The 26,343-nt window shown below is 42.8% G+C and overlaps 1 protein-coding gene across 6 annotated transcripts in view; it reads right to left on the reverse strand.

Annotated features, from left to right (window-relative positions):
• Positions 1-246: 246 nt before the first annotated feature.
• Positions 247-26,343, reverse strand: part of arap3 (ArfGAP with RhoGAP domain, ankyrin repeat and PH domain 3) — a 491,562-nt gene continuing 465,465 nt past the window's right edge. For 5 of the 6 annotated variants that reach the window (XM_041193181.1, XM_041193177.1, XM_041193179.1 and 2 more), the window contains 3 exons: positions 26,178-26,315; positions 7,223-7,261; positions 247-3,572 (listed from right to left, as the gene is read on the reverse strand). In XM_041193181.1, coding sequence (XP_041049115.1) covers positions 3,306-3,572; positions 7,223-7,261; positions 26,178-26,315 — 444 coding nt within the window. In that variant the 3' untranslated portion in view covers positions 247-3,305. The remainder of the gene's footprint in view (positions 3,573-7,222; positions 7,262-26,177; positions 26,316-26,343) is intronic. The other variant, XM_041193182.1, reaches the window with a different exon arrangement.

The raw sequence follows: 26,343 nt of genomic DNA on the forward strand, positions 1-26,343 counted from the left end.
CATGTGGCAGCACATGTGCTATTAGAGAAGGGTATAGTCACTCAGCAGGAGTATCTCGTGGGAAGTAGATTGGTGGCTAGAGTGGATGCAGCTGTGCTCCAGCACCACAGCCCATCAAGAGATTGGGACACCAAGGGATGAGCAATCCGAACAGGAGGCAGAGAATCTCACCCTCCTCAAATCCACTGTGGATCACAGTGGTATTTAGATAAGTTACATTGTGTAGATTAAGATAACAGGCATTTGTAAAGTGAACCAGAAACCTTTATCTGGGCAAAATGTAAACTATTTATAATATATTTACATAATATTGGACTTTCCATACAGTCAAATGTCTTTTAATGTCTCATCCGCCAATTGGGCACTGCATCCAACAGACCTTCATCAATCCTCATTTGTGTTTACTTGCAGGACATTTTCAATGCCCTTTCCATTCATCTCAAACTCCCTCCTCTGTCTTCCAGGTCAGCCTTCGTAATCATGGAAAGTTCTCATCACGTGAAGTGCCATGACATCAGAACGTTTCTGGTAATGAAGGCGTCCTAGTTCCATGTGGTCCTGTACACGTCGTGAACAAGGTGTTTCAGGCTGCTGCACTCTGTATTGAAGGTTGTACCCATGTCAAAATGAATATTTATAAAAGGGGGGCCCTGACAGCTGAAGGCGCTGAGGCTGCAATGCTGTCTGTTGATGGCAGGTCTACAACTGTGCTGGGTGTAGCCTGTAGAAACTCCTTCATGCACTTCTCCCTTTCTGGCAGAGAATCCCTGGGCTGGCAAGCAGACTTTGCAGTTTTAAAAGCTGAGAAAAACACTGGAAGAAAGTTGCTCCACTCCAATACCATACTTTCCTGATCTGGCAGAAGTGGTCACACCTCGAATGAGGAGAGATCCTTTTTAAAAGTTCTAAAAATCCACAACAGCAAATGAAAATGGTTTGCGAGAGGAAATAGAATTTTCCTGTGCTCCTCAAAATGAGGACACTGACCTCAGAAGACATGTATGCACGTTTTGCGTCAAAGGCCTCCCCCTGTTGCCAAAAAAACCACAAGAACATGGCTTGGAGATCTGGAAAGCAGAGGAAAATTGTATTGTCAGCATAAAAACTAAGTTCAGCATTTTATGGCCCGATTCACACCTCAGTTGGGAGGTGAAAATCTGGCCTAGTGTTTCAGGTGACCGTTAATCAGAACTGAACCTGAAAAATTAACCCTATTTCTCTCTCGATGTTTCATGTTGCCAGTCCTGCTGATGAAAACTCTGTAGTCCCTGCAGCATCAGCCGGAGTGGTGGCCGCTGCTGGGATTACAGACCATACCTCACTGAAGAGCTCAAGTAAGTGCAGTGTCTGGTGTCGCTGGGGCAATGTTGTCAGGTCCCAGTGAGGGAGCTGGAGGCCAGGTTTGAGATGCCAGGAGGGGGTGGGTTAAAGGGTGGGGGCAGAAGGGTGCTTCTGATTGGCCCAGTGATTAGCTTCCTCCATCTTTAAATGACAATTAATTTGCTGCTTAAGGGCTCAAGGGTGAGTGGGCTGTCCCGTTTAATTGTGGGCTGTGATGGAAGGTTAGGCGGTGGGCACAGTGCTCACTGGACTTTATGTACCATCCCATCTTCAAACCTGCCAACAGGGGAATGTATAACGCAGCCTAATACATTCTAATCCTTCTCCTGTTCTCCCTCAACAGCTAAGACAGAAGCTGATTGGGGCCAAGCTACACGCATAGGTGACGGAGAGGTAAAATCTGGCATGTTTGTCACAGAAACTGGTCAAAAATGATGAAAATAGGCTAGAATAGAAAACACCGTAGCTAAAAAAAATTCAACATTCTTGTTATGTGGTTAGTGTAGCATTAGACATAAGATTTAGCATCATCTCTCACAGGCGTGGTCCATTTTTACGTTTGCTTCAGTATCTGTTTAAATCAAGATTCTTTGCACTCCCTCCTACTCCAACTCATTGTTTTACAGTATTTCAAAACAATACAGCTCCATATTTCCCATCATTCTATCTCTGGGCTTCTAAAACCTAAGGTCAGCCTCATCTAACCATTATTTCTTGACATATCTTACTCCAACTCCAAGGCTGGGTTTTCCAGCCCAGCTGCAGCGAGTCATCTAATTCTCCATTGACTTCGGTGGGAGGGGCCAGAAAATCCCACCCAATGAATCCTCTTGGTGCTTTGCACAAATACAATGATATTCTCTCCTATATTTTCCAATGTGAAAAGTAACTTGACAAGATTATTTGAAGGAGTCAGGAATGACGGATGGTGTTGGGAACGGAACTGTCACTAGCACAGCAGTCCAAAGGTTCTTCTCAGGTTGTCCTATTGGGGAATTAAGGTTCTTTCTCCAAAAGACGCTTCATTGTGATATTTTTGGGCAGCTTTTACACCAGGTAGTAGATGTATGTTATGATGGGGAATGGGTAGAGAAAAGAATATTAGATCACAGTTTCATTTATGACAATCTTGCTGCTGTCAGGAGAAAGGAAAAGTTAACTATGGATTCTGGAAACTGAATAAACAGGTCATTAAAAGGGTGTGTACATTGTTCTTTTTGGATATTTCCTTTTTTCTCCTGAAAACAATTTACTAGAAGCCCAATTGTTATGTAGGCATCTGAATGGAAACTGCTAAAGTTCCCACTGTAAGGGCCAAAAAATGTGCTTTGAACCAGCTTCATGAACACAGTGCCAAGCACAAAAGGAATCCAATAAATAGAAGTTGAACTGTTAAGAAAAGGATGAAAGACTGTAAATTGAAAGTGCACCAAAGCTGCATCTGTGTCCTGCTAAAGCTTTGATTTTCTCTGCACTTTGTATAACTGACATTGCGAGGCTTGCTATACTTTTACCAATAGCACACTGGGCAGATATTTTCCCAAATGGATGTGTATTGATTTAGGACAATCTGGAGTAAAACTTTCACACAAACCTCAAAGAACATTTTGTATCCTCCACTTAACAAGAATATTGGTTCATGGCCAAGCCATTAAGATCAGCACAGCTAAAACCATTAACACAATGAAGTTTATATAATGTAATAAACATGGTAAATGATGGTCACGTGATCAGCCAGACCCTGAGATTTATATACTAGCTGTTTAAGAACATCATTTTTATTTTGTTTTCTTTTCTGCTGTCATTAGAATTTGTTACTTTCTCTGCTACTGAAAAATTTCAGCATTTTGGGTTTGTTATCTTCATGACTATGGTGTTGCCATTATTGTCAGTATCACATGACAGGAAGGAAAAGTCAGGTGGTGTTCCTTTACTCAGCAAATAGTTGGAATTTACACCAAGTATTACAACTTGGGAATGTCATGTTGAAGCTCATTCTTTCTATTAATGACAGAACTCAGTTCCTGCAGAAATTTGTCCTGCGCTGGTGCGTTTGTAACTGTGTTTGCCTTCAGCTGTGCCACAAGGATTGGTGTGGGGTCCACTGGAGTGTTGTCCTGGTTCATCGATAACATCACATTAACATCCTGCACTTCCTCATATACAGGTTCAGTGTTAGCGTTCTCATCTTTCTGCTGTTGTTCAAACAGGTCATGTTGCATCTTCATTGGCTGAAAGAAAGCAAAACAATGCTGATGTGTAAGTCAGTAAACTTAGAAAGGCATAAACTAAACATTGCTTCAGGGTATTAACCTATTCACTAAAACTTCAGATGCCTTTATCAATTTCATTTACCATATGCAGGCATGCAATGTCCAAAATCATGCAATGTCCAAAATCATGCAATGTCCAAAATCATGCAATGTCCAAAATCATGCAATGCCCAAGGTCATGCAATGTCCAAAATGATGACAACTGCGTTTATAATTATACATCCTATCTCTGAAATTCCTGGTGTGATCTAAGGGATATAAGTGGGTGTGAGAGAGAGATGTGTGTGAGAGTACGTGAGGCTGTGTGCGCATGGGTGCATGCCTAGTGGCTGGTATATAATACTCTCTCCCTGACAAATTTGGATTTGGGTGCATTCAGTCATGCAGGAAGATGATGGGTGGGAACTCCACCTCATTCCCAACTCCACCCCAATTAAGTCCATGGTGGGAAGGCCAATAGACAACCTTCCCACCCCCGTGCCAATTGAGCCCCTAATATGGGCAATTAATGCCCACTTAAGAGTCTCATCCCACCTCCTCTGGTGTTAATACAGTGGAAGACTGGAGCTCACCATGAGGGGAACATGACAAGCAAACTTGTGCAGGGTTGTTTATAGATTTCTGGCAGGGGGGCCAAAGACACTCAATGCCTAATCAAGAACCTGGCATCGGGAAGGTTGGGGAGAGGGGGGGGGCTCCCACTGACTGCCAACCCCTGCCTTTGCTGCTAATTGCACCCTCCACCCCTCCCCAGCCTTGCACAGGGTGACCAACTTTTATGAAATTAAATAAGGGACACTTTTACTGTGGGTCTGGGTGTGGGTTGGGGGGCAGGGGGACATGGTGACCATGAGAGCTGGAGGGGGGGTTTCAACATGAGGGTGGTTGGGGAAGTGGGGAGGGGTATCCTGAGACCATAATAGCAGGAGAGGGGGGGGTTTAAAATAACTAAAACTTAAAACATTATCATCTTTCTGCTGGCCAACTCACTCATTTGCTGTCTCACTGGAATCACTGAAACTCACCCTGGAGACTCCCAGGATCAGTCTCCCACAGGCTGTCCAGAAATACAGGACAAAAGGCATTCCAGTGGGGGCTCGGGATAGTCAAAATAAGGAAGAATCCTTTAAAATATGTAAACTGCAACCTCCTCCTGCCATCACTCACCTGTGCCTGGATCGTGATAATCCTTAGCCTCAGGTGGGTACAGTAACGGCAGCAGCCACTGATGGGCTGGCAGCTCTCAGGGAGGAGTGGGGGGGTGGGCTTATATCCCCTGAGCCTTTGATCCCAGAGAAAGTCCATCACTGCCCAGTTAAGTAAAAAACAAAAAAACTGTGGATGCTGGAAATCCAAAACAAAAACAAAAACAGAATTACCTGGAAAAACTCAGCAGGTCTGGCAGCATCGGCGGAGAAGAAAAGAGTTGACGTTTCGAGTCCTCATGACCCTTCGACAGAACTGTTCTGTCGAAGGGTCATGAGGACTCGAAACGTCAACTCTTTTCTTCTCCGCCGATGCTGCCAGACCTGCTGAGTTTTTCCAGGTAATTCTGTTTTTGTTTTTGTACTGCCCAGTTAAGTGCCTGATTGAGACTTAATTCAGCAGGCCTTCCCAGAAAGAGGCGATGCTGGGCTCTTGCTGGCTCTGCAGCTGGTGGGCAAGACCCCCATCGCCCATATTAAATCCTGTCTTCTGTGTGTGTTGGTCCATGTGTGTCTTTTTGTGAGTGTGTTTGTTTGAGTGTGTGTTTGAGGTTTAATTATGTGGGTTTGTCCATCAGTATGAGCGTGAGTGATTGGGTCTGAATGTGGCTGTGTTTGTGTGTGTATTTGTGTAGGGAAAAATTGTAAGCCCCCTGTCCTGCTCCCCCTCCAGGGGTGCATTGGCAGGTGTGGCGAGGGTTGGGGTGGGGGGGGGGGGGCGTAGTGCTCAGCATTATGTCAGAGGTGCCATTCCTGGCACCCTCCTGCTCATCCCTGCTGGAATTTTATGCATGGTGGGGCAATGTGGACAGTCCACCCGCCTATGTGCCTATTGAGGCCCTAAAGCGGATAATTAATGGCCATTTAAGGGCCATTTCCTGTCCCACCACAATTTTTCCAATGTTGGGTGGAGGCCGGCACCGAGTGGAAAGCCCAACAGCTTTCACTGCTTGGGCGGGCAGAGAGGTGGGGTGCCTCCTTTATGGCCCCAAGGGCTCCTCATAGTCCCTCCCCTAAGGTCTTCCCACTTGACCACCACCACAAAGCGTTTCCTCCCCCCACCCCTGCCTGACCTGTCCACCCCAGCCCCCTTGCCAGGGGCGGTCAGCTTTGCCCCAGTGATGGATCACCTCCACCCACACCCCTCTCCCCCCTCTCTTATCTCAGTGTCCAGCTGCAGTGATGATCTCTGCTGGGAACTGGATGCAATCCCAGCAGTGGCCACCACTCCTTCTGGGATCAGAAAGCTGCTGATCATTTGATTGGCTGACTGTTCTCAGGGGGCGGGACATCCTCCGCAAATGGGGGCAGAAGTCTTGCCCCTAGTCAATTAACATGTTGCCCAGCATTAAATGGCCGCAGGGTAGCCCACCAGAGTGGGCGGTGGGTTCACCCCTGACATTCATGCTGGTGGCGGTGGGGCGGGGGGGGGTGTTGGGGTCCCTTAGGCAGTACATGCGTGTGTGTGTGTGTTTTCTGTTTGTGTGTGTTTGTGAAGTAAGTGTGCGCGCCTGTTGAAACGGGGTGTTTGATACTCTGTTCCACAAGGTTATGGAAAAGCGTGAAACTTTTGCCAACCCATTCACATTTCTGACTCCATCCAAAATCCTGATGTAACACCAATCTGGAGCTCTGGGATGGAGGCGAAAATACTTATTCTAATCCACTCCTTCCCTCTGCCAGTCTTTGAATTTGGAAATTCCTTCCCCACACATCTGAGCAATGCCGGTTTTTCAGGGGTTCACAGGTGTTGCTAATTTCAGGGAGAGACATTACTTGCTTTACCCCTTCATTTGAATCTTATTAGACTCTGTCCATCCAGTTGTGAGGCTGCCCTGAATCTCCCAGGGCTTCCACAGTGCTGAACCCAGCCAGATACAGGTTCTCCCCTCAGCCCCCACAACTGCCAATGTGCTTCTCTGTTTCATTCCTCAATACCAGGAATTTCAAGGCTACTGGATTAAAATATTATTTTTAAAACTTGTAAAATACTTTTTTTTTAGATGTTCTGTATCGTACAACCACTGCCTGTGACATTTCTCTAATGGACAAACTCAATCAACTAGTATAAATCAAAGAGACAGACCAGCTAGATATCTATTGCAACAAGGACATAAAATGCCTCAATTAATCTGGCACACAGTCTTTTTTAACAATAAATTTAAAACCTCTTTTAAGATGTAATTCTGAAATGCCCAATGCTGGAAAAAGTTTTGACATCAAACAAAATTGAACTGATAATTCCAACCATATCAAAGCACATACAAGACAAAGTCCAATGGGGTGAATTCCCACTGTATGATATTAGTATGCTACTGATGGATCAAGCAGAAAAGCCTCTTTAAGAAGCACTATCAAGCTTTGTGGCTTATTGCTGTCAGACAGGAGCACGGGAATACTTACAAAAAACATTGAGAGCGTTCTCCGAGCATGTAGGCGTCGCTGGAAGGAAATAGTCACAGAGACAATAAGCAGAGCAAAAAGCACAAGTATGCACAGAAACTCAACAGGGTAGCCTCCTTTAACACTCAGATAGTCTGAACATAAGAATTACATATTGCATTGTTAACTGTTAAGCAAGACACATTACTTCACACCATTTTTCATTTGTGTTTTAGGGAAGAGACAGGATCACATCACCAAAGTGCAATGAATGGGATGAGGGAAATCTACACAAAGGGTAAAGGAAATCTGCAATATTTTGCTCCAAAAGAGGCTGTGGATGTTTAGTCAATTGAAGCTTTCAAGACAAAGATTGATAGATTTTTGTCAGATAAGGGCAGAGAGGGATATGGTGCTAAAGTGGGTAAATGGACTGGAGGTACAGATCAAGCATGATCTTATTGAATGGTACAGCAGGCTTGAGAGGATGAATACTCTAATGCTATTCTTAAGTTCCTATTGCTCATCTTTTGTATGGATTTAGCTATCCTTCTAATGCAATGATGGCTCGGTGGATAACTCTAAGTCAAAGGCTTTGAGTTCAAGTTCCACTACAAGAACACAAGGCTGATCTGATTGTGGCCTCAACTTCACTTACTTGGCTGTCTCCCATAACCCTCTATTCCCTTGTTGATCAAAAATCTAACTCAGCCTTGAATATACTCATTGACCCAGTCTCCATTGCTCTTTAAAGAGAATTTCACAGACTAATGACCTTCTGAAAGAAAAACATCTCCTTATTTCAGTCTTAAATGGGAGACTCAGAATCTTTAAACTGTGTCCCTTAGTTCTGGTTCTAGTCTTTCCCACAAGGGAAAATATCCTCCCTTAGCACCCACCCTGTCAAATCCCCTCAGGATCTTATATGTTTCAATTAGATCACCTCATTCTTCGAAACTCCAATGGATACAGGCCCAAGCTGTCCAACCCTTCCTCATAAGGTAACCCCTTTATCCCAGGAATTAGTGGAGTGATCTTCTCTGAATTGCTTCTAATACAATTATATCCTTTCTTAAGTAAGGAGGCCAAAACATGGTACTCCAAGTGCTGTCTAACTAAGGCCCTGTACAATTGCAGCAAAATTTCCCTACTTTTATACTTGATTCCCTAGGCAATGAACATCAACATTCCATTTGCCTTCCTAATCACTTGCTGCACTTGCATACTAAGCTTTTGTGATTCATATGCCAGGGCATTGTTAGGAACTAGAGATAGTTTTAAGCAAGTTACGTTTGTATAAACAAGACATAGCTACAAGTCTAGTTTATATTATTTTTTATTTGTTTGTTAAGGGAGGTGAAACCTGGGCTTGGTTTCAGTTTAGAGTTTGTGTGAGATTGAGCCGGCAAGTCTCAGGATCTGTATGTATACATGCAGGCATTTTTAATGAGGTTTTACAACTCTTAAAAGTGAAGAGATGAGCTACCAAGGGATTAGTAGTTTAGGGAAGTTAAACCAAAAACAAAACAATGTGGAAAGACTGTGTTGTTGCCTAGCAACAGGGGATCAGAGAGAGACCCACAGAGACACAGGGAGAGACAGGCAGATTTTAGTTCAGTTGGTTTGTGTATTTCACAGAGTGAAGACAGAAAAGGTTTAAGACTCTCTGTAGTTGCAAAGGATGCCAGACTGCTGAGGAAATGAGTTTAAGGAACTCATTTGCATTGCTCTAAAGTTGAAGTAATAGTGAACTTAGAGTGAGTTTTCTAGATATATCAAGGGAAATACCAATAGTGGAAGGGCTTCTAATGAGTGTTCAGAAGTTTATTGGAAAATAAACTTCTTTGCAACTAAAGCAGATCTAGCCTGGGTGTAGATATAGCTTCACTGGACTGTTGGGTTTTTAAGGGTATTTCTGGGATAAAAGGGGTAGTGTGAGTTTGAAACATTTTTTTCTTGGTGTCTACATTGAAATCTTTCCAACCTTTTTGTTGTCCAGTGTAACATAGTTAATGTTTTTTTGTTTAATAAATGTTAACAGCAGATTTCTGTGAATCTGTTTCAGTAAATACCCTCCAAGGCTTAAATTTAAAAAAAAATATTATGATCCATTATGGGATCTGATTTGTCCAGTAATAATAACAGCTGGGATCAGAAGAACATCTAGGTCCCTCTGTACCAAACAGCGCTGCAGTCTCTGCGTTCAAGTAATATACTGTTCTACTAGTCTTCCTACAAAAGTGGGCAAGTTCACGTTTTCTCAGATTATATTCCATCTGCCAAATTATTACCCTCTCATTTACCCTATCTAAATCCCTTTGTACACTCTATGTCCTTCTCACAACCTACTTCCTACCTATCTTTGTGTCATCAGCAAATTTAGTTACCATGTATTCGGTCCCTTCATCCAGGTAAGTGGCTGGGGTCAGCACTGATCCCTGTAGCATTCCACTAGTTACAGTTTGCCAACCCAAAAATGACCCATTTATTCCTGCTCTGTTTCCTGTTAGCTAGCCAATTATCCCTGCTATTATATTACACCCTACACCACAAGCTCTTATTTTGTCCTGCTATTACCTCCTTAATAATGGATTCTAGCATGTTCCCTATGACAGATGTTAGGCTAAATGGCCTATAGTCTCCTGCTTTCTGTCTCCCTCCTTTCTTGAAAGGAAGTGTTATATTCATGATTTTCCAATTCACTGGAACCATTCTAGAATCTAGGAAATTTTAGAAGATCACAACCAATGCATCTACTAACTCTGCAGCCACTTCCTTTCAGACCCTAGGAAAAAAGTTATCAGGCCCAGGGGAATTGTCAGCCTTTACTTTTAATGGGTTTCCCAGTATCTTTTCCCTAGTGATTGTGATTGATTTAAGTTCCTCTGTCCCTCTTACCTCTTGATTTTTAACTATTCTTGGAATATTTTCTGTGTATTCTATAGTCAGGACAGACACAAAATACCTGTTCAATGCTTCTGCCATCTCATTTCCCATTATTAATTCCCAGGTCTCATCCTCTTAAGGGCCCAATGCTCACCCTACTAACTCTTTTCCTTTTTAAATACTTGTAGAAACTGATTGTGTTTTTATATTTCTAGCTAGCTTTCCCTCATGCTCCAATTTCTCCCTTATTACTTTTTAGTCATTCTTTGCTGGTTTCCAAAATCTGTCCAATCTTTTGACCTAGCATTGATCTTCACAGTATTGTACACATTTTATTTCAAGCTGATAGCTCAAGAAGATCCAAGAGATCAAACAGCATGTTGACCGCCATGACATGCAAAGTTTTTTTGAAGCCACCATAGCCATCTACAGACTGAGGTCAAATGGACAAAATCCCCTTCACTCACAGGATGGTGTTTCTCTTTTTAAGGATGACAATGCCATCTGTCAAAGCTGGAAAGAACATTTCCAACAACACCTCAACTGTGAATCGACAGTTATTCTCCAGGCTATCTCCCAGTTCCCTGTGGTAGAATGCATGGGTGAACTACCTTCAATGGAAGAGCTGTAACAAACAATCAAATGGATGAAAAATAGCAAAGCCTGTGGCCCCAATGATATTTCAGCTGAGGTCTTCAAAGATGGTGGACTTTTGTTCACATCAAGGCTCCATGCACTCATCCTGTGGATTTGGGATGGAATGCAACAATTGTAACTATCTTCGAGAAGGGAGATAAGTCATGCTTTGGAAACTATCGTCTGTAGGAGGGAAAATCCTGACGTGCATTCTCCTGAATTGCTTACTTCCTGTGGCTGAAGAAATGGCACCAGAGACAAAATGTGGCTTTAGACCTTCCAGAGGTGCCTCTGACATTATCTTTGTTGCCAGACAAATCCAAGAAAAATATTGAGAACACCAAGAGATCTTCGTTGCATTCACTGACCTGACAAAAGCATCTGACTCAATAAATCACGAGGCTCAAAAACAGAATTACCTGGAAAAACTCAGCAGGTCTGGCAGCATCGGCAGAGAAGAAAAGAGTTGACGTTTCGAGTCCTCACAGAACTGTGGAAGGGTCATGAGGACTCGAAACGTCAACTCTTTTCTTCTCCACCGATGCTGCCAGACCTGCTGAGTTTTTCCAGGTAATTCTGTTTTTGTTTTGGATTTCCAGCATCCGCAGTTTTTTGTTTTTAAATCACGAGGCTCTGAGAGTTGTGCTTCAGAGATTTGGATGTTCAAGAAACATCATCACAATCCTGCAATTGTTTCACGATGATGTGACTGCAACTACCATGAGTGGGAAATCTGAAACAGATACCTTCAAAATCCATACTGGTGTGAAGGAAGGCTGTCTGATAGCCCCCATTCTATTTACAATCTACCTGACAGTGCCTATTCACCTCATCAAAGATCAACTGTCCCCTGGTGTCAGAATTAAATGCCATCCTGGTAACCTCGTTAGCCTCAGTTGCTTCTGAGCCAAAATAAACTGACCACCATAGGCATACATGATCTACAGTTTGCAGATGTTGCAGATGACTGCAGTGTCATTGCCCACTCTGAATGAGGTTTAGGAGCCACTCTTAATCTTTTCAATTCTGGATACATAAGACTCAACCTGTCCTTGAATATTGCCAAAACAAAACTCATATCAACCCAGACCTGGCCTGTCAAATATTCCACCTCCCATATAGGTTGAAGGAGAGACTTTGGAATACGTTGAGCAGTTCCCATACCTTGGCAGCAACCTCTCTCAAAAAGGCCACCATTGACAAGGAGATCGATCACCGGATCGGCTGCATCAATTCAGCCTTCTACAAAATCTCTGGCAGCAAGTATTTGACAACAAAGACCTCGTCAATTCAGCAAAAGGCCTAGTGTACAGAACCACACTCCTGTACTGCAGTGAGACCTGGACTGTGTATCAGTGACACATTAGAGCGTGAGAGAAATTCCATCAGCAATGTCTCCACTTCATCCTCCAGATTCAAGGGGAGGACTGTTGAACAAATACGAGTGTCCTTTAAGCCAGTTTCACAAGCGTTCGGACAAAACTTCTGCAAAGTCAACTACAATGGATTGGACACTATGTCCACATGGTTGAAAAACACTTCCCCCTTCAGATCCAGTTTTGTCAGCTCTCAAAAGGTCAGCATTCTAGGGGAGGATAAAGAAAATGCGACAGAGATACCCTGAAGCTCTCCCTGGAGTACAGCAGCATTGACATTAATGACAGAGGAGCTCACTACCAGTTGTTCAAAATGGCGACAACTTGTCCATGAAGCTGCATCACGCTTTGAGTCCAAATGCTTTAATGACAAGACAAAACAATGACATAGGAAAAAAAATGGAAGCAAATCCTGCACTCCAGATCTGAAACTCTCATGGGATGTCCTGTCCCATGTGCCCAACGATCTGCGGGTTGAGAATTGACTGGTTCTGTCACATGATCACCCATGGCAGAAACTTGTAATCCTGAGTTGATCCTTGAATCGGGGACAGCCACTAACAACAACAATCTCCTGAAATGTCTGCCACTGTTTCTTTACTATCCTACCGATCAGCCTATTTTCCCCAGAGATAAAAACAAAAAACTGCAGATGCTGGAAATCCAAAACAAAAACAGAATTACCTGGAAAAACTCAGCAGGTCTGGCAGCATCGGCGGAGAAGAAAAGAGTTGACGTTTTGAGTCCTCATGACCCTTCAACAGCCTATTTTCCCACTTCACTTTGTCCTCATGTCCATGTAATTCCCTTTAAGTTTAAGGCACAGTTTTAGACCCGCACTTTTCACCCTCAAACTTAATGTGAAATTCTATCATGTTAACATAGAAACATAATTGAAAATAGGAGCAGGAGTAGGCCAATTGGCCCTTCAAGCCTGCTCTGCCATTCATTATGATCACGGCTGATCAGCCAACTCAATAGCCTGCTCCCGCTTTCTCCCCATATCCTTTGATCCCAAGAGCTATATCCAATTCCTTCTTGAAAACATACAATGTGTTGGTCTCAACTACTTTCTATGGTAGCAAATTCCAAAGGCTCACCACTCTCTGGGTGAAGAACTTTCTCATCTCAGTCCTAAATGGTCTACCCCGTATCCTCAGACTGTAACCCCTGGTTCTGGACTCCCCCACCATCGGGAACATCCTTCCTGCATCTATCTTGTCTGGTCCTGTTAAAATTTTATAGGATTCTATGAGATCCCCCCCTCATTCTTCTGAACTCCAGCGAATATAATCCTAACTGACTTAATCTCTCCTCATATGTCAGTCCCACCATCCCAGGAATCAGTCTGGTAAACATTCGCTGCACTCCCTCTATAGCAAGTACACCCTTCCTCAGATAAGGAGACCAAAACTGCACACAATATTCCAGGTGTGGTCTCACCAAGGTCCTGTACAATTGCAGCAAGACATCCCTGTTCCTGTACTCGAATCCTCTGGCTATGAAGGCCAACATACCATTTGCCTTCTTTACTGCCTGCTGCACCTGCATGCTTACCTTCAGCGACTGGTGTACAAGGACAGCCAGGTCTCGTTGCACATTCCCCTCTCTCGACTTATAGCCATTCAGATAATAATCTGCCTTCCTGTATTTGTTACCAAAGTGGATAACCTCACATTTATCTACAATATACTGCATCTGCCATGCATTTGCCCACTCACTCAGCTTGTCTGAATCACACTGAAGCATCTCTGCATCCTCCTCACAGCTCACTCTCCCACCCAGCTTTGTGTCATCTGCAAATTTGGAGATGTTACATTTAGTTCCCTCATCTAAATCATTAATAAATATTATGAATAGCTGGGGTTCTGACACCGATCCCGGTGGTACCCCATTAGTCACTGCCTGCCGTTCGGAAAAAGACCCATTTATTCCTTCTCTTTGTTTCCTATCTGCCAACCAGTTTTCTATCCTTCTCAATATACTACCCCCAATCCCATGCGCTGTAACTTTACACGCCAATCTCTTATGTGGGACTTTATCGAAAGCCTTCTGAAAGTCCAAGTAAACCACATCCATTAGCTCCATCTCATCAACTCTACTAGTTACATCCTTGAAAAATGCCAGTAGATTTGTCAAGCATGATTTCCCTTTCGTAAATCCATGCTGACTCTGTTCGATTCTACCACTGTTTTCCAATTGCTCAGCTATTAAATCTTTTAAAGTGGGCTCTAGAATTTTCCCCATACTGACGTTAAGCTGACTGGTCTATAATTCCTTCTTTTCTCTCTACCTCCTTTTTTAACTAGTGGGGTAACATTAGCTACCCTCCAATCTGTAGGAACAGTTCCAGAGTCTATAGAATCTTGGAAGATGACCACCAATGCATCCACTATTTCTCGGGTCATTTCCTTAAGTACTCTGGGATGCAGATTATCAGGCCCTGGGGATTTATCGGCCTTCAATCCCATCAATTTCCCCAACACTATTTCCCTACTAATACTGATTTCTTTCAGTTGCTCCTTTTCACTAATCCCTGTGCTCCCCAACATTTCTGGTATGTTATTAGTGTCCTCCTTTGTGAAGGCAGAACCAAAGTATGTATTTAGTTGGTCAACCATTTCTTTGTTCCCCATTATAAATTCCCCTGTTTCTGACTGTAAGGGACCTATATTTGTCTTCACCAATCTTTTTCTCTTCAGATACCTATAGAAACCTTTACAGTCAGTTTTTATGTTCCCCACAAGCTTACTCTGGTACTCTTTTCCCCTTCTTAATCAATCCCTTGGTCCTCCTTTGCTGAATTCTAAACTGCTCCCAATCCTCAGGTCTGTGTTTTCCCTGACTAATTTGTATGCCTCTTCCTTGGATCTAATACTAACTCTAATTTCTCTTGTAAGCCATGGTTTGGCCACCTTTCCTGTTTTACTTTTACGACAGACAGGAATAAACAACTGTTGCCATTATGACCACTGTTGCCAAAGGCTCCTTTACTATGAGATCATGAATTAATCCTTTCTCATTGCACATTACCAGCTTTAGAATACTCTCTGGTTGGCACTGAGAAATTGTCCCGAATACACTCTATGAACTCATCTCCCAGGCTACTTTTGCCCATCTGATTTGTCTAATTTATAAGAAGATTAAAATCATCCATGATTATTGCAGCACTTTTCTTACAAGCCCCCATTATTTCTTCCTGTATACTCTGTCCTACAGTGTAGCTACTGTCAAAGGGGCTATGAGGTTATCTATATTTTTTGCTTTTTGCCTGTGTGTTTTTGTAAGTTAGCACCCGTGAGGTTGACCTCTGGTTGACAGGAAATTCTAATATTTAAGATACAGAATGTACCAAGAGTTGATAAATTAGATCCTGCCTCAGGGCAGAGGAGGAACCCTGTTGGAAGATATAATCAGGTCACACTGATCATTTCAAGGTGTGGAGTGAACAGCTGCAGCAAAGAGAAGGGTCAGCTCCATGCAGATGAAGTGCTGCCATTAGCTCCATGCTGCTGAGTGAATAGCAGTCCATGGTGAGTAATGGCTGTTCAGATGAATCTGGAGCTGGAGGAGGCAGCAGAAGATTGCTAGCTTTGTGCTTTTGAGAAGAATGGGGTTAAGAGAAGCCCTGGGCAGTTATCAGCACGGTGAAGCTGAAATAAACGACAGCTGTTGGCTCTGTGAAGCTGGGAGTTGGAGAAAAGGAAATCACTTGAGCAGTGGGGTTCTGCTTAGGGTAGCTCGAGAACTGGAATCATGCTGGTAAGTAAACACTGGGGTGAAGCCTTATGAATCCAGTGGGACACAGTCTCAGGAAAAGAGATTAAATAACTGGGAAGTGAGCAGTCTGAGTTAGGGCAGCTTTTAAGGGGAATCAGAAGCTAGATCTTTGCAAGAGAGTAGTTGAAATCCCCAGGAAAAATACAGTTTTAAAGAGCTTTTGTGATGCACATTGGTCACTGACGTCTGGGTGAGTTTGAGAAAATTTGAGGCAACTACCTTGGCTGTGTCTGCCATTTATGTACAGTTTATGGTGTGATTGGCCATAGTTTGCTTGTTAATTCATGTTTACCACATATTAATTCTGCATGTTAGAGTATAAGATAGATAGTGCTGACTGTTTGCTCTGCTGGGTTTTGTATAGTTAAAGTTCTTCTATTTGTTTAACCATGGAATCTTGGTAAGTAACTGGGATTTCAAATTTTGTGTACTTCAACAAAAAAAAGCTACTGGTCCCTAACCGGATCATAAATTTTGGGGTGCTCGCCCTAGACTGTAACAAAATTTGGGGGGCCTGGGGTTTAGGGTTATAATAGGGCCTATAAACTACCCCACAAGTGATCCTTACATTTTCCATTTCTTATTTCTACCCAAAGTGATTTTCCATCTTGATCTTCTCAACTCAGGTAATCTTTCACTATTGTACTAATGCCATCCTTCATTAACAGAGCTACCCCACCACCTTCTTCTAGCATCCTGCCCTTTTGAAATCTCAAATTTCCCAGCCTTGGTGCCTTGCAACCATATCCATGTAATGGCTATCAGGTTATACATGTTTATTTCTATTTGTCCTAATAATTCATGTGTTGTGCTACGGATGTTACATAAATTCATATACAGAGCCTTTAAATCTGTCTTTTTACCACTCTTATAAATTCTGGCCTTATCCGCTGGAAGACTTTTCAGTTTTTATGCTCTTTCCCTTCCTGGCACACTTTGGTTATTATTACCCATGTTGCTACCCTGCTCTCTTGCTTTGCCCTTTCTCTTTACTTTATTCCCCCTCACGTGATCCCTCATCCTCATTATTTAGTTTGAAGCCCTCTCTACTGCCTTAGTTCAATGAGTCACCAGAACACTGGTTCCAGGTGAAGACTGTCCCAACGATACAGCTCCCACTTTCTCCAGTACTGGTGTAGTGTCCCATGAATTGAAACCCATTTCTCCCACATCAAGCTTTGAGCCATGCATTCAACTCTCTAATCTTATTTACCCTATGCCAATTTGTTTGTGTTCAGGTGATGATCTAGAGAACCTCTGTGGTTCTGCTTTTGTAATTTAGTCCCTATATGCTCATACTCACTCAACAGAACCTTTTCCTGGTCCTTTCTATGTCATTGGCACATACATGGACCAGAACAGCAGGATCCTCCATCCCCACCCCCCCAAACTGCAAGTTCCCCTCCAGCCCCGATAAGATGTCCCAAACCCTGGCACCAGGCAGGCAACACAGCCGTCTGGACTCACGCTTTCAGCTGCAGAGAACTGTGACTATTCCCCTGACTAAACTGGCCCTTACTACCACTACATTTCAATTTGCTCATCTGTACCATGGTGCCATGGTCAGTTCACTCACCCACTCCGCAGCTGCCACTCTCATCCAAATAGCTGCAAAAACCTCAAACTTATTGGACAATTGCAAGGGCTGAGGTTCCTCCACTTTTAGCTTCTGAGTCCCCATAACTGCCTTATTCAGTTACATTTTCCTGTCCTGACCACAGATCAAATCAGAAGACACTAGCCTAAGGGGTATGACTACCACCTGAGACAAAGTGTCCTGGTAACTTTCCCCCTCCCTAATGTATTGCAATGTCCAACGGTCAGCCTCCAGCCCATTAGCTTTGAGCCAGAGTTCCTTGACCTACGCCAAGTGGTTATGGTACTGGGCTTGTAACCCCAAGATCAAGAGTTCAAATCTCACAATGGCAAACTATGAAACAGTGTAACTTCATCTGAATAGGAACAGATGGAAACGGGTTTGTACTCAAAAGAGTTACAGACATTTACTGCAGACATGGTGGCCGTGAATCACACTGCAACAGGACTTACATACTTCAGCTGCAACACATCACCTTCCCTGCCATCTTTATTGTGTTTTTATTAATTAATAAATTATTTTCTTAATTAAATATTTCAACAAATGTTATACTTATTCTGATTAAACTTCCTTAGTTTAGATAAGAGAAAAAGAGAAAATTCTCACTAACTGTTCAATCACATATATTCTTTCCTGTTTTGTCACACTTTTGATTTTTTTTTAAAATGTTCTGAAGCCACAGACTCACTCCCCCCAAACTCTTCAAAATCTCGCTGCTGTCTCTAGCTTCCCCTCTACTTCTGTAAGCAACTCGTGTCTTCCACAGCTACTGGAGGCTGTAAAAAGGTAGAAAAAATAGCACATCTTTTCCCCTCACTGCATCAAACTCCCATATGAACCAACTTCTTAGCTTTGTACTCAGTCTACATCTCGCTTAGGCCTAGTCTCTTCTCCGTGTGTCCCCTTACTCCATAAGGTTTGAAAAACTGTCTGCTTTTACAGAGCCACAGATGACATGCTCAAGCTGTAATGCTAGCTCACTTTCCTGCTACAAAAATTAACACCTATTCAAGGTAAACAACTTTCAACGGAATGACAGATCACTGCCACTGCCATGCGGTTCCTTGTTTAACTTCGTTACTTAACTGACTTTGAAGTTTGAAAATTCTGCAGACTTTCTGCAAAAGTCAAGGCTGACATTCCACTGCAGCACCAAAGTAGGGCAGCAATGCCAGAGGTGTTGCTTTTCCGATGAGATGTTAAATTGAGGCCACATGTGCACTCTTAAGTGCAAAACATGCAATCGCATTATTTCAAAGAAAAGCATGGAGAGTTAACCTAGCCAATATTTATCCCTCAATCAAAGCCACTGAAACATTATCTGATCATTTATTACAATGTTGTTTGAGGGAGCTTGCTGTGTGCAACTTGGCTACCATGTTTCCTATATTACAACAGTGACTACACTTCAAAAATACTTTATTGATTGTAAAGCATTTTGGGACATACTGAGGTCATAAAAAGGTGCTATATAAATGCAGCAACAATTTATATTGATATAGTGGCTTTAACCTAAGCAACTGAAGGCATGACCACCAATGATGGAGTGATCAAAATCAGGGATGCTTAAGCGGCCAGAAGAGAGCAGTTATCCTGGAGGCTTGTGGGGTTGGAAGAGATTACAGAGTTAGGGAGGGGTGAGGCCATGGATGCATTTGAAAACAAGGATGAGAATTTTCAAATTAAGATGTTTCATGAGTGGGAACCAATGTAGGTCAGAGGGCACAGGAATGATAGGTGAACAGGATTGGGTGCAAATTAAGGCACAAGTAGCAGAGTTTTGGATCACCTCAAGCTTATGGTGTGTAGAATGTGGGAGACCAGCCAGGAGTGCATTGGAATCATCAGTCTGCAGATAACAAAGGCCTGGATGTGGGTTTTGGCTGCAGATGAACTGAGACGTGGGTGAAGTCTGACTATGTTATGGTGGTGGAACTAGAAGGTGTTCATGATGTTGCAAATATGAGGTCAAATGTTACACCAAGTTTGCGACAGATTGGCTTAATCTTGGGCTGCTGCCAAGGACAGAATTGTAGTCGGTAGCTAGGAAACAGAGTTTGGAGTAGGAACTGAAAACAATGGCTTCAGTCTTCCCGATCATTTTCTTTTCTCATTTCCAATAGGCAGTTGGAATTAATTATATTAAACCAGGAGAGATTTTTGTTTTAGGAATCAGGAGATATTATAAAGACAATGGAAAAAGACCCACACATTGGAGAGATTACTGGGTGAAAAGGGAGGGGGAAAAGTAGGGTGTGGGCTTTCATTTTCAGAACTGGAGCATGAACAACATAACGTGACTTCAAGTAAATTGACGGGAAGGAGACGTTTCCTGAAATTTGACTGTTTTAGACCAAAGCTCACATCTTTCCAGTGTAGGCTGAGGTTAGAAAGGAGCTTTGTCAGTACTGGTGCAATACTTGGATGTCTTGTCCCATTAGTTCATTCTTTCCCTGTTCATTAGCAACGTCCCTTGTTTAAGCTGTAAAAAAGCCCTGGACTCCACTAGCAATGGGTTAAAACACTAAGTAATGTTCTTGCCACAGGCAGTGCCCTTATCTATCAGCTATACCCACAGAGTCCAGAAAAATAGATTTCCTCTCAGTGCATTAATGATGTTGTGTAACTTCTGGGCCTCACAAAGCTCTGTCCAGTGTGAAACATCTGCTGCTGTAGGGGTGATCGTGTTATAGAATGATGCTATAGAATGAAATAGGGAGTGAGCAATAAACACAGCAAATTTAATACAGATAAAGGAAACAAGAGCATTTGGGTGCAGTAATTTACACAATGCACCTCAACTCAGTCTTTAACTTCAGCCACGTGATTAAAAGTATTCCATGCAGGTAGTGATTTGCTAAAGAAACCAATTTTAGAAGCCATGGAATATTAATTTTCCAACTTCAGGAATGAAAAGTCTTTGGTATCCTCAACCTCAGCAAGTTTAGCCAGGAGAAATACACATTAAATGCAGGAGCTATGTATCATTTTAAAATAATTGGCAAAAGAACTTGGGGTAGAGAGGATTTTTTTTGTGCAATGAGTTGTTACGATCTGTAACATGTTGCCTGAAAAGACTTTGCAAATAGATTCAATAATCAAAAAGGGAAGATAAAGGGATTGCATGAATACTTGTAGGGGAAGGAATTGCAGGGCCATGGGGAAAGAACAGGGAGTTGGAGTAATTGGATAGTTTTTCCAAAGAGCTGTCACAGGCCTGATAGGCCAAATGACTTCCTTCTGTGGTCTATGATTTTAACATGAATGCAGACACATTTAACCAATACATTGATAAATATTAGACCTTGTGTTCCAGTGCTAAAACTAAATCATAAGATCTTTGAAAAAATGTCCATGACGAGCAGTAAATCCAGCAACCATTAATTGAGAATTGTGATGTAAGTTTAGGTCAGGTGACATCAGGTGCTAACAGGAGAGTTGGCCCAACACTCAAATTCTATTGATGTAAAGAAGGGAAGGCTGAAGGCCCTTCACAGTGGATCTAATAAAATGGGAAGGTCAACTGCAATCATGCCAATCTAAAATAAAAGCATAGGTAAATGGGGGTTACTTGAGGAGGAAATCTTTAAAAGAATAACACTTTAAACAATCAAAAAATGAGAAAAGACATGATGCCATTATCCTATAACTCTAAAGCTGTAATAAACCTTGGAGGGGTAACGAATGATAGAAACTTGACTTTTATTCCTAAGGAATTTGACAATTAATCACACATCAGAATTCAAAACTGCTTGAATTTCACAGAGACAATTTAGAATTTATTTCCAGTAAGATGTATACAAATTCCTTTCATTCTTATTCAATGCACATCTTTATAAAGTCTTGCAATGTAACCCCTTCATTGGTTAAAACTCAAGATGGAATATCTACATGCTAGTATCAAACAACAGTCCCAGGTCACTAGCATCTTCAGAAATCAATATAATTTCACATGAAACAAATGAAATTCAATAAATATTTTGGCAAGTGTAAAATATTGAGGAAACAAAACTCTAAAATAATATTAAAATTATTCAAACAGCAACTAGAACAGTGTATCTCCACTGAGAACTCCTCAGTGATCTCCAGTGAATGGACTGCACCTCAGTAATCTTTTCCTTTGTGTAATCTTCCCATTTACTGTGTGTGTAAATACATAGGGATAAATAAATAGCCTATAACCAAACTGAACTTCATTTCTCCAAAATGTGATTCAACCCAACTACACACATCCTTTTACTCCAGGAGCCAAATTCTCTAAGGCCTTTCCAGAAATTGACCCTTCTTCTAGGGACTGGCTTAAATATAATGCTCCCTCAGTCTACACTTTGCTGCTTCTCCTAGTTTCCTTCTGCTGAAACTATTCATTATCATGTTGGAGTGTAACAAGAAAGCACAATGCTTATTACTGATTAACCAGTCCATAATTCTTCATAATTGACCAACAAGATTTGAAAAAAAAAAAAATCTCCTTTCCTAACAGCACTGTGGGTGTACCTACACCAGATGGACTGCAGCGGTTCAAGCAGGCAGCTCACCACCACCTTCTCAAGGGCAACTAGGGATGGGCAAAAAATGCTGGCCTGACCAGGGATGCCCACATCCCATGAACGAATAAAAAAAAGCGTCCACTGCCTTCAGCCATTTCATGATATCATATGGAGTGAATCTGTGATGCTGGGGACCTCCGGAGGAGGCCGAGATGGATCATCCACTTGGCACTTCTGGCTAAAGATTGTTGCGATTGATTCAGCTTTATCTTTTGCACTGATGTGCTGGGCTCCTCCATCATTGAGGATGAGGATATTTGTGGAGCCTCCTCCTCCAGTGAGTTGTTTAATTGTCCATCACCATTCACGACTGGATGTGGCAGGACTGCAGAGCTTAGATCTGATCAGTTGTTTATGTAATCACTTAGCTCTGCTTGTCACTTGCTGTTTACGCTGCTGGGAACGCACGTAATCCTGTGTTGTAGCTTCACCAAATTGACAACTCATTTTTAGGTATGCCTGGTGCTGCTCCTGGCATGCCGTCCTGCACTCTTCATAATACCATGCCCCACACTCCAACTTCTTTCTGGTGGCCTGTAAACAATTCCTACCAATGTTTGCTGCCACTTGCTGTTTCGTAGCTCCTCCCAAACAGATTCCACATTATGGTCTTCCGATCTGAAATCCTCCCTTCCTAATGTACTGATCCATCCCTTATAATCAGCGCATCACCCCCTCCTTTTCCTTTTTGACTGTCCTTCCTAAATGTTGAATATCCTTGAATGTTCAGTTCCCAGTCTTGGTCACCATGCAGCCATGTTTCTGTAATGACAATTAAATCATACCCATTTTCCACTTTGTGCCTTCAAATCATCTAACTTGTTGTGAATGCTGCATGCATTCAGGTAGAGTGCCCTTAACTATGTCTTTTTGACATTATTCTCCATTCTAGGTTTAGTTGATGCGAGCCTTCACTTCACTTGCTACTTTGAACTTCCCATTACCAGATTTACTTCCTTCTAATTTGAGCTACCCATCAGGTTCCCATCCCCCTGACAAGCTGGTTTAAACCCTCCCCAACAACATTAGCAAATCTCCATACGAGGGTATTAGTCCTGGTCCTGTTATGGTGTAACCCATCCATCTTGTACAAATCTCACTTGCTCCAGATCCAGTCCCAATGCCTCAAATCTGTTGTCCTTCCTCCTACACCAATTCTCCAGCCACATGTTCAATCGCTCAATTCAATTCCTATTTTTAAAAATTATTTCCTGGGATGTGAGCATCACTGGCAGGGCCAGCATTTATTGCCCACCCCGATTTCCCTTGAATTGAATGGCTTGCCACACTATTTCAGAGGGCACTTAAGAATTAACCACATCATTGTGGGTCTGGAGGCACATGTCAGCCAGACCAGGTAAGGACAGCAGATTTCCTTCCCTAGAGGGTATTAGTTTTAATGACAATCAATAATGGTTTTTTGGTTACCATTACTGAGACTAGCTTTTCAATTCCAGATTATTGATTGAATTTAAATTCCACCATCTGCCATGGTGGGATTTGAACTCTTGCCCCAGAGCATTAGCCTGGGCCTCTGATTACTAGTTGAGTGACATTATCACTATGCCACAATCTCCCCCTAAATGCTATGCCATGCTCACTAGCACGGGGCCCTGGGAGTAACCTTGAGATTATTGCACTTGAGGTCCTGTTTTTAAATTTACTTCATAACTCCCTAAAATATGCTTTGAGGACCTCATCCCTGTTCCTACGTAAGCCATTGGTACCAATCTGAGCCATGAACTCTGGCTGGTCACCCTACCCCAGAAGGAGGTCCTGCAGCCGCTTTGTGACATCCTTGACATCAGGGAGGCAACATACCATCCTGGAGTCACATTTACAGCTGCAGAAATATCCAACTGATCCCCTGACTATCAAATCACCTATTATTATTGGTCTTCACCTCTTCTTCCTCCCCTTCTGTGCAGCTGAGTCATCCATGGTGCCATGGACTTGGCTCTGGCTGCAATCCATTGAGAAACCATCACCCTCACCACTAACCAAAACAGAAAACCAATTAGCAAGCAAGATAGACTCAGGAGACTCCTGCACTACCTGTCTGTTCTCTTAGACTGCCTGGTGGTCATCCATTCCCTCACTGACTGTGTGTTCTTACGCTGTGGTGTGACCACCTCCCTAAATGTGCAATCTATGTATTGCTCAGGATGCACCACAGTGGCTTCAGCCATTACTTGAGTTCCAAAACCCGGAGCTCAAGATTCTATAGCCAGTGACATGTCCTGCAGATGGCAGACGTGTTTATCTAGGATACAGTTTGTCTATGACTTCCCACATACCATAGGATGCACATTTCACTGGGCCGAGCTGACCTGTTATACCGCAACTTTAAAAACTATTCATTATAATTAGAATAAGTAGAATAACTTGCCAGTTACCCACCAATCAGCTTCTTCCCCTGTACCAAAGTAAGAGCCAACTACTGGAGGCTAATAAAGGTAGAAAAAGGAGCACCACCCCCATCAAACTCCTTCACTCACCAAACTTCCAGCTAGAAACCCTCTGCATGCAAAGCACCACCCAGTGCGGACCAAGCAACACTGAGGAACCCATGTTTTTATGTGTTCAGACTCAGCAGCTCTCAGTCCCAGCATCATCCTGCTCACCCCCATAATGCAAGGCAGGTGCTGAAATCAGCTGCCCACCCACCATATTTAAATAAGCAACTAGGAGTCAATTAGGCTGGTTATCAAGCCTATTGACCTTAAATAATATGTTGCCCACACCATAAAACACTTGGTGTGGGCAGCAGGGCCGGACCGCAAAGCCCAATTTTTTTTACCTTAGGCTATGAAAGGGTGGGAAGGAAGTGGGGGATGTTGTTCTTGGGGGCTGCCCTTTGCCGGTCACAGGGTGGTTCCCCTTAGGTTGAACCCCCCTTCCTTCCTACCCGCTCGCTCCCTTAAACCCACCCCTATAACCCCACTGCCCCTCTCCCTAACCTACCTAAACCCTCTGGCCCATGACCTTAGACTTACCTGCTCCAGAGAGCCATGGCCTTGAGGTCCTTTCTGCTCCAGTATCCTGGCATCAGCTACGGATGCCTTTCTGGGTAGAAATCCCACTGGGACCTCAATAGTCTGCCACGCAATGCTTTATATCTGTGAGGCAGGTCAACATGGAGCGGGTTGACTCCATGCTGGTGTAGTTTCCGGCGGGAGTGGGGATATGCCATTCGCCCTCCCTCCCCAACTCCCTGGATTATTCAGCCCATAGAATAAATTATGGCATAGAAGGGGACTATTTGGTCCATCAAGTTCATGCTGGCTCCCCTTCAGAAGCAGTAACTTCATAGGCGTGAATTCTACGTCATTACGACTATTAAAATGCTTTTTCCTCACATCTGCCCTACATTCCTTGCCCAAAATCTTAACTATGTCACCTGATCTTTGTACCATCAGCTAATGGGAACAGTTTTGTTTTTTGTCTACCTTATCAAAAGCTGTTATAATCTTGTACACCAATTAAATCTTCCCACAATCTCCTTTGCCCAAGAAGAACAACTCCAGATGGAACAGTTTGCTGTCTCCTGTCACTCAATCTGGTGACTTGACTGTAGGCAGGGAAAGGGAAAGGGAAAATTCATCTGGGGCTCAACAAATCGAATGAAGGGCAGCACCATTCATGTCAGCAGTTAAGGGTTCAGTGTATAAATCTAGCAACACCATTATAATTCAATAAATGTGGATTAAAGAAACATCAGGCTTTGAATTTGCCTTAGGCAGGAGATCACACCATATCACATAGACAGCCTGCTTTACACACTGAATGATTTGTTTTTCCATTGATTTAAATATATTTTAAAAATTCTAGCAATGTGCGAGACAGTTTGCTGTGTGCTGTTGTTGATTCACACTCGTGTCAGGATGCATTTATACCCTAATGGATTGAACAGTTCAGTGAAAGCTGGTTGGAGCAAACTGTAAACTGCACTTTTATTGTTCAAGTGCCACTCATATCAATGTCCATCTGGTACATTCAGTAAAATCAACAGGTTAGAAATCCACTGCATTTCCTTTAGTGATGAAATTGGCCGCACAAGGTGCAGGGGACATAAGCCAATTGCAGCAAACCCAGTGTCTGAGCAACATAAAAGCATCTGAAAGGTGCCACAGTAAACAATCTTGTTTTACCAGTGTTTGATTTGCTGATAGCATGACCGCATTGCTGTCGTCCCCATGGATTGGAATGAGTGGCATGGTTCCAAATTTCTGCTTGGATACATCAGATGATGAATGACGTCTAAGAATCGTAGGTCGTAGGTCATCATGCTGATGGAAAGGAAAGACTACATTACAC

The sequence above is a fragment of the Carcharodon carcharias genome, chromosome 8, assembly GCF_017639515.1.
Source record: "Carcharodon carcharias isolate sCarCar2 chromosome 8, sCarCar2.pri, whole genome shotgun sequence".
In the NCBI taxonomy this organism is placed as follows: Eukaryota; Metazoa; Chordata; class Chondrichthyes; order Lamniformes; family Lamnidae; genus Carcharodon; species Carcharodon carcharias.